Source organism: Lampetra planeri, chromosome 53, assembly GCF_965212315.1.
Source record: "Lampetra planeri chromosome 53, kcLamPlan1.2.h2, whole genome shotgun sequence".
Taxonomy (NCBI): domain Eukaryota; kingdom Metazoa; phylum Chordata; class Hyperoartia; order Petromyzontiformes; family Petromyzontidae; genus Lampetra; species Lampetra planeri.
Window position 1 is genome coordinate 4,700,593 of NC_136159.1, and position 17,116 is coordinate 4,717,708.

Here is a 17,116-nt window from a genome sequence, read left to right on the forward strand (position 1 = left end):
ATAGATCAGACTGGGTAGGTACATCGATCAGGCTGGGTAGGTACATCGATCAGACTGGGTAGGTACATAGATCAGACTGGGTAGGTACATCGATCAGGCTGGGTAGGTGCATGGATCAGTCTGGATAGGTACATCGATCAGATTGGGTAGGTACATCGATCAGGCTGGGTAGGTACATCGATCAGGCTGGGTAGGTGCATGGAGCAGTCTGGGTAGGTACATCGATCAGATTGGGTAGGTACATCGATCAGATTGGGTAGGTACATCGATCAGGCTGGGTAGGTGCATGGAGCAGTCTGGGTAGGTGCATCGATCAGACTGGGTAGGTGCATGGATCAGGCTGGGTAGGTACATCGATCAGGCTGGGTAGGTGCATGGATCAGGCTGGGTAGGTACATCGATCAGGCTGGGTAGGTGCATGGATCAGGCTGGGTAGGTACATCGATCAGGCTGGGTAGGTGCATGGAGCAGTCTGGGTAGGTGCATGGATCAGGCTGGGTAGGTACATCGATCAGGCTGGGTAGGTGCATGGATCAGGCTGGGTAGGTACATCGATCAGGCTGGGTAGGTACATCGATCAGGCTGGGTACACCAGTTACATAATAAGCCTCTCCAAGCCTCCGATTATCAACGCTGATGCTCAATCGCTCGAATGTAAAAATCAATTTTAAGTACCACCTCTGACACTAATTGCCGAGTAAACTCCGTTGTACGGAATCTAAACGTCAAATAAAACGTGGGCGTGTTTTTTTTCTTCCATTCTTCCCCGAGTTGCTGCTGCAGTCACGCCCCCCCCTTTCCTCGTATATATTTAACGCCGCTTGTCTCCCCCCCCCCCCCGTGCCCACCCGCCACCCACAGCCCCAAATCTCTGTACTCCGCAAAAAACTTCCGTTTGTTTGGACAAAACGAAAAGCCACCTGAGGCGCAAAATTGCTGTTTGTTAAATAAATTCAAATGACACGGCGTGTTGTTTTTTGAAAAAAGAATCTATACGTATATTTTCCCTGAAAAAAAAAAACTTTGGTTAATTTGGCAGTTTCGCAGCGGTCGCTCTAAATGTAATTGTCACAAAGCGAGGTTGTGATTTAGCTCCATTTCGTTCCTTCAGTTATTTATTGAAAGAAAAAACCCCCCACTTGGGCAGGCCCTGCTGGAATTCCATCTCATCAAATATTTAAGGGCCTCATCACACTGAAGGCAGTGGTGGGTGGTGGGGGGTGGGGCACGTCGGAGCAGTTTATTTAACGTAAAATATTCATGGGACCGTGATATCTGATAGCTCGTACAAGGACACTGGCTCGCGACGAGAGCCTTCTCACGTGCCCTTAGTTTCCCCCCGAGATGAGCCGCGGCTCAACTCCCCAATTCCACCTTTCTCCCCCAAATCCACAGCAGCAGCAACACCACCACCCCCCACACCCCCCCTTACTGATCTCCCGTAGGGAAATAGCCAGAGAGAAGAGATAACGAACCACCCACCCCCCCACCAAAAAAAACTGCATCGTTGACAGCAATAATTAATTGGAAATTACTCGGGTAAAAAAAATAAACCCGGTTAGTGGTTCCGGTGGGGTGGGAGAAGCGAAAACCCTTCGGCAAAGGAGGGGGTGGAGCAGGCGGGGGGGGGGGCTCTGTGAGTGACACGTGTCACAGCAGCAGCAGCAAAGCGTCGTGCACGCATGGATAAGCGGCGCTGTATTAACCATCGAGTCTAGTGCGAGGATGAGGATGATTTGCATTTGCAATCTGGCCAAGGGGACCCCCGCTCTCCCTAGCGGAAGCAGTCCCTGTGCGACTCAAGGTGTACGCAGGCAGCTGTCAGTAAAGCGGGCATAGATTTTTCAAGCAAATTCTTCCATGGGTCTTCCCCAATTTTAAGTACTCGATGATTTCCCCCAGTATGAATAAACGCATCGTGATTCTGAACGCGTGGCATGGCGACTCTGCAGTTGTCCACGTTGCTCGCGAAGGATTTGGGGGGGGGGACATCACCAACGTTTTTAATGACAACGAGCATCGCTCTTTTATCCGGTGAAATAACCAAAAAAGTTTTAAGTCGAGTAGTTTTAGTTTTACTCACTCCTCCCATTCAGCCCACCGCCCGCCCGCCCTCGTCCCCCTCCTCCTCCTCCCTGCAGCGTAAATAATGTCTCCACCCCATTTACCCGCATTAATAAAGCGATTAGGATGTATGCCGCGGTGCAGCGGTTAGCGGCGTCGCCGCTCGCAAGCCCCAGAGGTCGCAGGAGGCTCTGTCCCCCCCCCCCCCCCGCGCGGAGAGTTTACACAGCGGCGCGCGGCTCTGAAATCCCCTCTCTTCAAAAATCCGTCGTCACCGCAGAAGTACACGGGCACACGAAGCAGAGGTCGCAAACGGGTTTTGATTCATCTTCTTGGTTCTTTCGGTAAAGTCACGTAGAAGGAAAATAATAAAATAATAAAATAAAAATAAAACATAATAAAATAATTCTCACTTTTATAATTTCATTCTTTTCCTTCTACGTGACTTTACCGAAAGAACCAAGAAGATGAATCCCTGCAGTCACGAAAGATTTAAATCGGGTTTTGATTCCTTACCCGTACCCGTACCCGGCCGCACCAGGGTCGCAAACGGGTACCCGTACCTGGCCGTACCCGTACCCTACCCGTACCCGGCCGGGTACGGGTAGGGTACGGGTAGGGTACGGGTATCGGGTACCTGATTGCGACCTCTGGGATGAAGCCATGTTGCAGGCGCGGGTGGGTTGATTCTCGGAACTTGAATTGTGAGAAGAGACAAGACGTTGGGAAATGAGTGACAAACAGTTACTCACCAGTTACTCACGGCCTACCCGTACCCGTACCTGGCCGCACCAGGGTCGCAAACGGGTACCCGTACCCGGCCGGGTACGGGTAGCCGGGTATCGGGTAGGGTACGGGTATCGGGACCCGGTTGCGACCTCTGACACGAAGATCCCCCCATGTCGCCCTGTAACAGACTGTTGGGGCAAGTGCTGTTAGCGAGTAGCACCTGTGAAGGCCGGCACGGCACACGAGGGGGTGTGTGGCCAGCAGCACCACGCCCGACCGCCTTTGTCTCCCCAGTGGTGATGTTTACACACCGCACCGGGTGCTCATTTGAGGCTGAGTCGACCTAGGGGAGGCCCAGGACCGATTCAGATAATCGTCACTGGTGTTGGCCCGTGAGCGGAAATCAAAACCCGGCTCATTGGGTTCGTAGCGCAGTGCGCTAATCGCTACACCACCACTCCCTACACACGCACGCACACAGAGAGAGAGAGCGAGTGAGAAAGTGAGAGGCAGCGTGCTCGTGTGTGCGCGCGGGTCAGAATCATAATATGAGAATCTGAATATTTATTTTTACTGGAGGAATCCGATGAGCAATGAAGCTCTTTTTCACACATGAATCTTATACTGTATGAGTATGCCTACTTGGAAGTGTGTGTGTGTGTCGCGAGAGTGGGGAGCGGTTGCTTAGTCGTGAGCGCTACAAACTTGGCCACCTGAGTTTGATTCCTGGCCATGGGCAACATCCGTGACGAGTGATATCAGACCCGATTCTGGGTCTCCCCCAAGTCGATTCAGTCTTAAACGGGTACCAATTGAAGGGGAGGCAAAGGCGGCCGGTGCGGTATGTGGTATTGGCCCGGCTTAAAATAGCTGCTCTCACCAGCAGTCTCTGTAGGCTACACGGGGGATCTTTGTCTTTGTACATCTATCTTGCGCGACGTGTGCGTGTCTGTGCATGGGGAGCGGTGGTGCAGCGGTTAGCGCGCTGCGCTACGAACCCAGCGACCCAAGGTCGTTGCCCGCTCAGAGGCCACCAACACCAGTGACGATTATCTGAACCGGTCCTGGGCCTCCCCTAGGTCGACTCAGCCTCAAATGAGTACCTCGTGAAATGCGTAAAAGCATTGCTAGGAGGGAGACAAAGGCGGCCGGACGTGATGCTGGCCATCCACCCCCTCGTGCGCCGTTCTGGCCTTCGTAGGCGCTGCTCGCTAAACAGCACTTGCCCCGACACTGTGTTGACGGCTATACGGGGGACCTTTGTCTCGTGTGCAATTGCCGGCATTGCAACGTGGAATTCACAAATGAGATCTGAACCTAACGCAGTCCACATGTCAGCGTGATGAAAGACATTGGCTCGATATAATACACTTGACAAATATCCAAAGCGGAAGGTCGTGAAGGCAAAGGTCAACTGTATTAGAATGGATATTATCCAGCACGGCGGCAACGTTTGCCGCTAAGCTCCCTTGTTTATAGCGTTTAATTTCCATTTGATTAGATTAAATGGAAATATAAAAAAAAATCCCATTTGGTTTTCGGTACGTTGTATGCTCGCCCGCGTTGATGTGTGCAAATGTTTATTTAAATGAAGGTAATACTTTGAATCGAGGATGGGGTAGAGAAAGAGAATGGGAGGACGGGGGGTTGGAAGCTTTTGTGCTCACGTTAAAATCTGCTCGCTACTTTATTTCCCCCCTTGTTTACATGAATCAGCCGAGCGGCTTGTTGGCGTGGACGTTTGATTTTAAATTTCGCCTCTTCCCATCGCCCCCCTTTCCACAGCTTTTCAAAACATCGGGGGCCCGTATTTTGTATTTGTATTGCTACTCCCCCAAACGCTCGGCGCGGTGAATTCTCGGGCTCGCTTGCGGAAGCGTCGCACGGAAACAAAGGCGGCGGTCACCGCATCATCGCGCGGCACTTTCAGACGCCTCTTCTGCGGCCGTCTGGAACGCTCTTCCTTTCGATATTAGGAAGCCAATGGGAGCTATGATACACTTTTAAATCATAATTTCTTCAGAACTGCTTTTTGTGTTTAGATTGTTGTCCTTCCCCCCCACCTCCGATTACACTTGTTGGCTACATACGTACAACATAAATTCAAAATACATATTACACGCAACCTGTACGTGGGGACAGCAGAGGTCACGTTTCCTTTTTTCACGAATCGCTTTCACGTCGTGCATCCGAGCCTGTGTCAAGAGACATCCGTTTGGAACTCGGGGAGCCAGGAGTGCACTACCCTGTGTCAGAGGATTCCCCCAGGTGCAGAGGTCACGGATCTACTCCCGGAGGTCACTTCAATCGGAGCCCTTATCAATACGATGGTTACAAATCGATATATATATATGCCTTACCAAGAGTATGTATCGGCCATCAATCAAACTAATGTTCTATTTTTTTCGGAGCTGGAATAAGTCCAAGGAGGAATACGTATTTAGCTGTGACGCTTGTGCGTTGCGTTGAGAGATAGACATAGGACCACCTGGATTGGCCAACACGAGCAGGTTAAATACAGCGAGACGGAGGAGTGGGCTTGGGCGAAACACGTCGCTGGAATAAGAAGAAGAGGAGGAGGAAGAAGAGGAGGAGGATGAAGAGGAGAATGAAGAATAATTGATGGCTCGTAAGGTAATCGGCAAGGGGCACAGTGGCGCAGGTCTGAGAGCGTTCAATTAGCATAGATCACCACCACCACCACCACGACCACAGGAGAGTGCCCTTCATTTCCATCGATCTGACCGACAGCAAGGCACCAGACGGTCCGATTACTGGCGATCGCCGCTCTCACGAGCCAGCCACGGGCGACTTACAACGTGAATACGCGGGAGGCCCGGGCTGGGCGGGGTGGGGCAGGGGGGGGGGGTCGAACAAAGCCATCGCACTTCGGGGGCCCAATAAATAGTTAAGTGGGAGACCTTGAGCGTGAAGGTGACTTGAGTTTCTTTATTTCGCCGTCTCCTGCGTCTGAGTGCAATTGGCACTCTCGTCGCTCCGAGCCAATAATCTCACGGCGGGTCGCATCGGATTTTTGTTTTCTTTCCCCACCACCGCCGCCGCCGCCGTGTGATTGTGCGAAACACCTCTCGTTGGTTGTTCGGGGCGCCGCGATTCAGGCAGAGGTCAACAAATGTCAATAGATGATACATCACAGCCGAAGTGAAGCAGAGAATGCCCGCGCAAATTGGACTCATTAAGATTGGTAGTGCGGCGTCAGTTTTGGAATATAAGCTTGCTTAAAAAAAAAAAATGTACCTGTTGGTATTTTATTTAATGTATTTTTTAGGGGGTTTTGTTTGAAAATTACTTTATATATGTGTGCGTGTGCATGAGTCTTCTCTGATGTCCCCCTCTCTGTTAAATATGAATATGTTCGGTTTATTTATTTGGTCGGTTCATATGATGTGTGGATTGTAGCGATGATATTGTCAATCGAAAAAAAAAAACGGATTTTAGATTTTAAGATTTCGAAAGGAAAACTTTGGATCTTGTTGATTTTGGATAATTTGCAATAACGTGCAAATGTCAAATGTCTTCGTGTATAGCTCCTGATATATACCAGGCGAGGTAGTTAACGTCTCGCCACGTGTGCTTAAATTCCAAAAAGTGCCGCGGACAACGGCGATAGAAAAATATACGCGCCTCTAGCGTGGCGTCCCGGCAAAAGAATACAGAGCTCCCATTTTCAGTTTCATTTATTAGGTGTAGCCCCGTGAGCCATTCGGCTCTTGAATCGGGTGCAACCGCAACAAACAAAATCTTGAACAAGAAAACATCTTAAAGTGACTATGCACAAATGTAAAAAACAAGGAAAAAACCGCAAAATCTTCCAGAAAAAGCACCGTACACCAACGCAAGATACTATAGAGTTAGTAGATACTACTACAGTCAGTAGATACCAGTGTAGAGTCACTAGATGCAACCACAGAGTCGGCAGACACTACTACAGCCAGCAGATACTACTATAGTGTTAGTAGATATGAATATAGAGTCGTTAGATACTACTGCAGAGCATTGCGTGCCGTAGCACCGCATTAGGCAATCACTACCTCGAACGCCACCAATGTGGCTTTTCAAATAGCAGGCGAGACCACGGGCACAAATCCCGCTGGGATTTTAACCACCGGGCTACGTGCAGGACTGTTGAAAAAAAAAAAATCGCGAGTACAAACGATAAGTGCTGAATATGATAAGTGCTTCCTTTAAATAACAAAACAAATGGTAATAAAAAGAAAAATAGGGAGACGACTATCAGTAGTTGGCAGCATTTGTACGTGTAAATTATGTTTAAAAATATATATATACACGCGTGTAATTTTTTTTTGTTTTGTTCACTCTTGAACTAAGTTTAAGCCAGACAGTTGCTGTGCTTCACAGCACATTTCCCCTTGAGCCTCAAGACCAATTTCCAAGTGGGTCCTGCTTGGGATAGGATGCCGATTCCTTAACGCGTCTGCGTGGATGACAAGGCCTGGCTACGAAGGGAACACACTCGTATCAAGGCAGCGCACTCAAACTCTGCTCAGGTTGGCCAGCAACCTACTTTCTGTACTGCAGGTGGCACTGTCTCTATAGCTCTATGCAAACTCCATCTCTGTGTGATCCACCAACATCGTAAATCACCTTTTACCAATTTCGCCACAATGTTCCCGACCTCGTCGAATCTCAAAAGCTCAGCAAAGGCTGGGACTGGTACAGCGCACGGATGGGGGACTATTCTAGATTTGAAGTTTTGGTGACTGCAAGGATTCATACTCTTTGGTTTTTTCGGTAAAGTCACGTTGGTAAAAAATGTAAATAAATTAACTCAAGACGTTTCGGAAGCAACACAAGCCTCCGTCATCAGGTGTAACTGTTCCAGTAAAATTGCTGTAGCGTATGAGCAATTTTACTGGAGCAGTAACACCTGATGACGGAGGCTTGTGTTGCTTCCGAAACGTCGTGAGTTAATTTATTTAAAATTTTTACCTACGTGACTTTACCGAAAAAACCAAAGAGTAGGATGGGAGAATGCCTTAAATTTAGAAATATATAATTGCTGACGTTTCTGGCAATGCCCCTTCTTCAAAGCATATGAGTACAAAAACATTGTTGTATGAGCTGTGAAGAAGTGCCATTACCCATAATGTCACCTCTGGTTGTCAAGGTTGGCTACGTACGGTGCAAAAAAAGTACCACATACATACGTCACCTATTATATTATGAGTAAAAATATTGATTACAGCTCATATAGTTGCTTTCATACAATCTCACGGCGGTTTACATCGGCGACAATGTGGGTTTGTGCCGGGTAAGGAGCGGCTCCAAGTTAAAATCGAAAACGCCTTCTCGCACCAACGACCACATCACCCTGAATGCACACGATCTCCTCCGATCTCAGAAACTAAGCAGATCCGTGCCTGGTTAGTTCTTGGACGGGAGAAAAAAAAAGTCTTCTGGAAGAAAAAATATTTTTAGGCGGAAGGACCTGAAGATGCCAGTCAAACCGGACTCCCTGACACAGTCATCAGGATCAGAATCTTAATTTATTTATACCAGAGAAATCCGATGAGCTATTAAGCTCTTGTTTTACAGATGGCCTTCGGCTGAGAGTTCCACAGTCTCGGTGGCACAAGAGCGAAGGCCCTCCGGTCGCTGCCCGTGGACTTGAGCTTCGTTGCATCGCAGGATTTCCTCCGGCCGTGCACCGCATTTGCCGGCAACCTCCGCCACGTTTCGCGGAAAAACCCGGGTATGGCGCCGCTTACCCGGTAGTAGTCGGTGCTGTAGACGTCCCGGGACATGCCGAAGTCTCCGATCTTCACCAGCATGTTCTCTCCCACCAGGCAGTTGCGGGTGGCCAGGTCGCGGTGGACGAAGCGCTGGGAGGCCAGGTACACCATCCCCGACGCCACCTGCAAGGCAGCCAGGGTCAGTCGGTCAGTCTATAAAACTGTATAATTTTAAATCTATTTATTTGCATTGAGTTGTGACGCGCACAAGCCAAACCGACCATGAAAAACGGGGGTATGGAGAACGGGCTCGCTGCCCCTAACCATACAGGGCCCCACCGAAGGGGAGAAAAGTAAAGTAAAACATTTTTTATGAGACAATTTTTTTATTTTACCAGGTAAGGGACCACTGGAGCAATATAGCATCGTTTTCAGAAAGCGACCTGGCCACAAGTGATAGCCCAACGAAGTGATGTCTCATCACGTTTAAATGTATGTCGGCCTAGAGCTCTAAACGCGTGATGTCGATTATAAACGCAGGGGGGAAAACCCGGAGGACCCGGAGAAAAATCCACGCGACCACGGGGAGAGAGAGAGAGACACGCAAACTCCGAATATACAGCAGGCGTCAGAGTCGGGATCGAACCCACGACCTCCTGTATACCAGGCGACGTAGTTAACATCTCCTAGCCACTGTGGCAATGCGCCGGTCAATTTATTTTGGGTCAGGACCATTGAGCTAAGAAAATATTAATTGTACGCATCACTCCCATCTGGCCACGCTTGTGTGGTTAGGACCCTGCACGACCCGACACGGCCAACCAAAATTTAATTGTCACTTGATGTACACCGAACCCTTCCTCAACTCACCGATGAGCCGAAAAATAAATAACAACAACGACAATTTGCTCGTCACACATTTGCATGCCGCGACATTTTTATTTGTTTGGCCGTGTAAAAAGGGCGGCGGAGGGTTTCGACGACACAAATTTGGCCAGATCGTTACGCCGAGGCCAAAACCTCAAACAAAAACAACCCAAAAAAATGTGTTGCACGTGGCTTTTTGGTTTTGCTCATGTTTTACGCTGAGCTCCACTTGAGATGCATTCTTCACTTGCCCCCCTCTCTTCCACATCCGCCAGAGCTGCGTGTCTGTGTGTGAGTGCCGCTAGGGAGCGGTGGCGCAGCGGTTAGCACACCGCGCTCCGTACCCGGAGACCCGAGTTCGATTCCCGCTCACGGCCAACACCGGTGACGATTATCTGAACCGGTCCTGAGCCTCCCCCCTAGGTCGACTCAGCCTCAATTGAGTACCTGGCGTGGTGTGTAAACATCGCCACTGGGGGAGACAAAGGCTGCCTGGCGTGGTGCTGGCCACCCACCACCTCTTGCGCCGTGCCCGCCTTCATAGGTGCTCGCGAGCAGCGCTTGCTCCACCAGTCTATTAAGGCTACACGGGGGAGCTTTGTCTTTGTGCGTGCAATGGCGTACCTGTGTAGCGATGTGCAGCATCTGGGTGCAGTTGAGCTCCCCGCTATAAATCCCTCGCCGCGGGGTGTCGTCAAGGAATGACGAATCTGGGCTGTTCGACCTGTGGGGAGGTGGGGGGGGGGGCACAGGGGTGGGACGGGGGCGTCGGGGTGAACCGGACAACCGGCGCAGCCACGATGTATTTCGTCCACTCCGTGAACGTCACGCACTGGTAGTAACGATGCGGTAATATTGACAAGTACGTGCGGTATATAGCGGCAAGGTTATCACGAAGGTGCTTTGGTCCCCCATAAGCGATATAATCTGCCTGTAGGGGGTGATGTTGCCCTGTGGTTATGCTCAATTAATTGTGGGACTAATTTTTGTTTTGAATTTTGCGGGGATTTTTTTGTTTTCAACTCGCACTGACCACGCATTTGCGTGGGCTACACGGCCGGAGGGAGGGTGGGGGGTGTGGGGGGTGGGTTGGGGGAGCTGTGGTGTAGCGGTTAGCGCCACGCTGCCCTACGAACCCGGCTACCCGAGTTTGATTCCCACTCACGGCCAACAACCAGTGACGATTATCTGAGCCGGTCCTGGGCCTCCCGTCGGTCGACTCAGCCTCAAATGAGTACCTGGCGCAGTGTGTAAAACATCGCCACCGGGGAGACAAAGGCGGCCAGGCCTGGTGCTGGCCACCCACCCCCTCGTGTGCCGTGCCAGCCTTCATAGGTGTGCTCGCTAACAGTACTTGCCCCAGCAGTCTGTTACAGGCTACACGGGGGATCTTTGTCTTTTTGGGGGCGTGTTGACGTCAGCGTGACGCACGAACCCGGCTCGACGCCGTGGGGGATGCAGGCGACGTCATCACACAGAGGTGCGCGGTGACGTCCCCACCACGCACTTGCCCGCCAGTTAAGCAGCCAGCCAGCCAGCAAAACTTTTTTTTCGAATACAGTATTGCAACTCAGTTGCTGAGCAAAGGATCAAAACGCAAAGAGCCAACAACAAAACGGCACAGTTAAAGGTCTGAATGGAAATTAATGAACACATTTCTAGAATTAAGCAAGGTTGTAGGACATTGGGAAAAAGAGACAATGGGAGGGAATTCCGAAGTGGAGCGGCGTGAGGGAAAAAGCAGCAAGAGAAGGGATGCGACCTACAGTGTGGTGAGTGGGTGGGTGAGTGCGTGAGTAAGTGATGAGTTGTGGTGACCAGCAGTGTGGTGAGTGTGTGGGTGAGTGATGAGATGTCGTGATTAGCAGTGTGGTGAGTGAGTGGGTGAGTGGGTGAGTGGGTGAGTTGTGATGACCTGCAGTGTGGTGAGCGTGTGGGTGAGTGAGTGGGTGAGTGGGTGAGTTGTGGTGACCAGCAGTGTGGTGAGTGTATGGGTGAGTCAGTGGGTGAGTGGGTGAGTTGTGATGACCTGCAGTGTGGTGAGCGAGTGGGTGAGTGTGTGGGTGAGTGATGGGTTGTGGTGACCTGCAGTGTGGTGAGTGTGTGAGTGGGTGAGTTGTGGTGACCAGCAGTGTGGTGGTGGTGGTGGCTTAGCGCACTGTGGATGAGACGAAATAGTCGGGTGGAGACAAAGACCTCAACATGGGTGGAGGAATCGATGAGTGAAGTTCACGGGAACAGTAACTATGGTAGCAGCGATAAAATAGTGATTAGAATCTTTCAGACTCAGAATGTTTATTTATATAGCGAGAATAATTATTTCAATCGCAGGAGGAATCCGAAGAGCTACTTGCGTTGTGGCCGAAACGTCGTGAGAATTATTTTATTATTTTTTATTTTTATTATTTTATTACTTCCCTTCTACGTGACTTTACCGAAAGAACCAAGAGGATGAATCCCTGCAGTCACGAAAGCTTTACATCGAAAAAAAAACTATAAAGCTCTTTTTCACAGATTATTATATTTTCCTTCCCAAATGTTTCTTCTGCAGACTCTACCGCCGCATCTCTGACCTCATTAATCAGAGGTGGGACAAAGTCATTGTTATGCAAGTCCAAGTCGAGTCGCAAGTCATCAAATTCATGACTCGAGTCTGACTCGAGTCCAAGTCACATGACTCGAGTCCACACCTCTGTCATTAATATACGAGATAATTACGTTAATTAATCCCTCGCTCCAGAAAAAAAAGAAAGTCCGCATATGCTTGCATCTCGTAGGAAGCGATTTTTTTTGTTCGTTTAAAAAGAAGTCAAATTTTAATATGGTTCCACAAAATAGTTTAGATATTTTGTGGACATGGACAATTGTTGCTCACTGATTAAAGGCGTGCCTATGTAGGGCAGCACTGCCATGGCCACGAGGTTTGTAGGCTTAATCACCAAAGCCATGGGTTATTAATGAGCAGAATAAAAAGGCGTGGAGGGAAAATACGTACGTATGTATATATATTGAACTCCCCTTTTTTTTGTCAAGGCAAGCTCATTCGCATTAATTTTGGTGAAAAATAATTAAATATAGTGCAGCGATTCGAACTGCTTTAGTGTAAAAAAAAATCACATTTATTTGATACCCAACATCTCCCGAAATGAGCCGGCGATCAAAAGCGTGACAAGGGAGCGGGCATTAGTGTGTGGCGCTGTAATGATCGGATTCTCCGTGTGATGTTTTTGTTTAAGCTTCCATCATCTGGCACCGTTAGAGGGCTTTGATTTAAAAATATATATATATATATTTTGTGTATATAAAAAAAAGTCTGCATGAAATTACGATCATTTGGATGTGTGTGTTGTTGATATTCTTCCGCGCTGTACGTAACCAACCGTGCTAATCGGAGGCGCGAAATTAAAACTTTTACTTTGTATTCTATTTATTATTATTAATATAAAAAGGTGAGGGCAAAGGGGCAGCCCTGCAATTGTCTGCTGATGCCACTGCTGCAGGAAGGACCTTCACTCGAGCATGCTCTCGAGCAGCGGTCCCCAACCTTTTTGGCACCAGGGACCAGTTTCGTGAAAGACAATTTTTTCACGGACTGGCGGGAGGGGGGGAGTCATCATTGGGTCTTTCCCCGTTTGTTTTTAACTCATTTTGGCTAGGGGTTAGCAGCTTGTGGGCTTACCAAAACTGTGACTGAGACAAGTGCGCAGTGCGGGAAAGAGGCGCGGACGGAAGTGGTAAATAATAAAAAAATGTGGGCGGGCCACGCGCGGTTTCACCGCTCACCACTATGCGGTGTGTAGAGTGTGTACACACACGGACTCACCGCTCTCACCTCCTGCTGCTGTGCGGCCTGGTTCCTAACAGGCCACGGACCGGTACCGGTCCGCGGCCCAGGGGTTGGGGACCCCTGCCCGAGAGAGCCCCTGTTAATTGATTGCATTGGCTTCCTCTTCCACGTGGTCCAGACGTCTTGGAAAATGTGTGAGTACCCACACTTTACCACACCACAAAGACAAAGACCCCCTGTATAGCCTGAACAGACTGTTGGGGCAAGTGCTGTTTGCGAGCACCTATGAAGGCCGGAACGCTACACGAGGGCGTGGGTGGCCAGCACCACCCTCGGCCGCCTTTGTCTCCCCAGTGGCGATGTTTACACACCGCACCGGGCTAGTCGACCGAGGGGAAACCCAGGACCGGTTCAGATAATCGTCACGTGGTGTTGGTGGCCGTGAGCGGGAATCGAACTCGGGTCGCCGGGCTCGTAGCGCAGTGCGCTAACCGCTACACCACCGCTCCCCACAGCACACGCACGCGCGCGCCCACGTGAGGGCTTCCTATAACGAAAAAACAAACAAATATCCGTCGGCTAAAACCAGAAAGCAAAAAAAAAACACCGAAAAGAGTAAAAATTCCCCTCTGGGAAATGTAAAGCCATCTCGTCCATCTGCGTGGCAAGAGCGGGGGAGACGTCATGTACAACACGAGGGGTCTCCGCGTTGCCGCCCTCTCTATTCCCACGAGCCCGCCGTGCCATTAAAACCAAGAAATACCCGGGGACTATGAAACACGGGGGTGGGGGAGGGGTGGCACACAGGAGGGTAAGGGATTATTTGATGTGCTCAGCGTTCTGTTTATTGAGAAGGAAATTGAAAAAAAACACGCCTCATCTGTGGATACCATCGGAAAGCGCTGCACGCAAGATAGCACAGTAGGGGGCACAGGTGGTGTGTATGTGCCAGTCATCTCAGTCAGTCAACCCCATGACACCTGGGTCTTTCCCGTGACCTCCTGCCAGCGGGCCTTCGACACTTTCACGCGGCCTTAACGTGCACGTAGCCTGGCACAAGCGCCGTGGTGATGTCACCGCCACTTAGTGGCGACTGGCGGTTGTTGATGTTGTTGTTCGTGAGTTCGATTCCTCCCTATGGCCACAACACCAGTGATGAGGATTATCTGAACCGTTCCTCTGCGCCTCCCCTAGGTTGGCTCAGCCTCAAATGAGTACGTTGAGTACGTTGAACTTCTAATCGGAGGTGCGTGAGGGCCCTGTCAAGATTTCGGAAGAGGGGCCGATGTTGCTGCTGCTGCTCCTGCCGCTGCTGCTGCTGCGTGTGATCCCAACTAAGTAGCTTGCAGTATAATTCTTTAAACATTGGAATGTGTGGCCAACACCGGTTGCAATGTATGGCTTTCTGGAGCTCTTGGAGGAAACCGGAGGACCCAAAGGAAACCAGCGCAGATCAGCGGGAGAACGTGACAAACTCCACCACGAAGAAAAGTAATCCCTCTTCTTGGTTCTTTCGGTAAAGTCACGTAGAAGGGAAGTAATAAAATAATAAAAATAAAACATAATAAAATAATTCTCACGACGTTTCGGCCACAACGCAAGCAGCCGTCCTCAGGTGAAGAATGAAACACCACCAAGCTTGGGGCGTATATTTAAGCTGGGTTGGAGGGGGAGAGGTGGGAAGAAGAGCGCCTTGACAAAATGATTTGCATATCAATAGGAATTTAGCATATGGAATATGGAAAATGCGAATTTTCCATATGCTAAATTCCTCTTGATATGCAAATTATTTTGTCAAGGCGCTCTTCTTCCCACCTTCCCCCCTCCAACCCAGCTTAAATATACGCCCCAAGCTTGGTGGTGTTTCATTCTTCACCTGAGGACGGCTGCTTGCGTTGTGGCCGAAACGTCGTGAGAATTATTTTATTATGTTTTATTTTTATTATTTTATTACTTCCCTTCTACGTGACTTTACCGAAAGAACCAAGAAGATGAATCCCTGCAGTCACGAAAGCTTAAAATCGAAAAGTAATCCCACGTAGCGAATCGAGCCCAGGGAACTTCCTGCTGCGAAGCACCAGTGTCACCACCGGCGGCAGCCTGCCCGCCAAGGTCAACAACGGTTGCGCATCAGAGTCTGCCAGGGGATGGCAGCAGAGCAATGGATTCTCCAATCCATCTGTGCGGGGCTTTGAGTGGTAGCCACACGTTTGCAGGATTTTGTGCGTTGTGTGTCCACCGATTTCGCACCTCCGAATGGCACGGTTGCCTACGTACGATGCGAAACAAGTTCAACACGTGCACATACATTTCCCCCCGCATGATGGCAGGCTCTCATTAATGGAGTTGGCCATACGTTGGCTCTCCTGAAATAAAATGTTTTTTTGAAACTCAGCAAGGCCTCGTCTAGGTAAAATAAAGGGCATTATTAATATTGTTATTTCTGGATCAGGGCCAACAATATACATGAGCATTCGCCCTGTCTCTCAATATACTTTGACTTTCAACATGAAAGTACTTGAAAGCGGGGGGGTTCTTCTTGTAATTCCCCAATTTTATTCCGAGTGTGCTGTCGGGAGCCACGTGATGAGACAAACAAAAGTCCATCGGAAACACGCACCATAGAAAATGGCCAAGATCCCGTCACGTGACCCGTTGCAGCCACACACAACAGAGGTGCACTTCCTCCCATGCGCCGCCATAGACAAATCGGCCGCCGCGTAGAAGTCAGACGGACAATTTTAAACTTTGAGAGCTGGAATTTTGACAAACTGAGTTCAAAAACCATTATTATTATTGTGAGTTTTTGTGTGTGTGTGTGTGAAGTCGTTTATAACTGGGCTGAAGCCATCATCTCGAGAACCCCATGTAATCACACCTCAGTCAACTTGCGTCTATGGGTCTCTATATAATTTTACAGGTCTATGTGGAAGTCTCTGGGTCTCTACGTAGGTCTATGGGTCTCGATGTAGCTCTATGGGTCACTATATTTTGTTCTTGGTGACGTGACATAGCGGTAGCGCATTTGACACTTGTTCATGGTTCGAATCGAGCGGCCGCCCCGATTAATTATCGTAAAAATACTCCACGCCGTCTGCTTCAGAGTGGACGTTAAAGATCCCGTGACGTCATTTGCAAAAAGGAGTGCCATTGTGTACCAGCGTCACGGACCAAATTTGAAAAAATTCCACCGCAAATCACTCACTTTGGATTGCAGATCACAATAACCGCCCTCCCTACTGCGAAAACCTGGTAGGACCCTTCTGAAAAAGAGTCTTGAGACTCAGACTAATCCTTAGTAAAACAAGTGCATTAAAAATAATTATATTTAAAAAATCTACTTACGACATGAGGACCCTGATCAACCACACAGTGGCCGGTCACCTTGCCACATGTATCGAGATCTCACATGAGGGACTTGTTGAGCTCACCTTGCCGCACGTATCGATCGGAGGTTTCAGGTCTCACCTGAGGAACTTGTTGAGGTCACCGTGCCGCATGTACTCGAACACCATGATGAGCGGTTCGCCCTCGGAGCAGACGCCGTAGAAGCGCACGATGTGGTCGTGCTGCAGGTTCGTGAGGAGCTCCGCCTCCCGGTAAAAATCCTTGCGTGCACCGCCGCTGAGGTCTTTCAGGGTCTGCGCGAGGGACGGAACGTCGTCGGGTGACTGGAGTTTGCTCGCGGCAGCGATGGCGGTAGCAAACAGTCATCATTGATGTTTTCACATGTACGTGTGTAGACGCGGGGACACATGTGGCGCTCTTCGCTTGGATAACATCGGACGGGCGACGCCGCACAAACGCGAAGATGTGGCGAGGTAAAGTGATGGGCGAATGGGTGTGGTAAATAATCATCGAATGGACGTGGCGGAGGCTCGTCGAAGGCGAGTGCCGTCGACGAGAATCGCGACGGAAATATTCGTCGACGGTGTGTCGATGAGTTTATGTTCTC

General features: G+C 49.7%; 1 protein-coding gene across 1 annotated transcript in view; it reads right to left on the reverse strand.

Moving 5' to 3' along the window:
* The window catches only part of LOC144734829 (BDNF/NT-3 growth factors receptor-like), a 280,911-nt gene that overhangs the window by 56,649 nt on the left and 207,146 nt on the right, over positions 1-17,116 (reverse strand). Inside the window, exons 14-16 of the mRNA XM_078617227.1 lie at positions 16,630-16,802; positions 9,999-10,098; positions 8,544-8,690 (exon numbers count right to left, since the gene is read on the reverse strand). Of these exons, the coding sequence (XP_078473353.1) occupies positions 8,544-8,690; positions 9,999-10,098; positions 16,630-16,802 (420 nt within the window). The remainder of the gene's footprint in view (positions 1-8,543; positions 8,691-9,998; positions 10,099-16,629; positions 16,803-17,116) is intronic.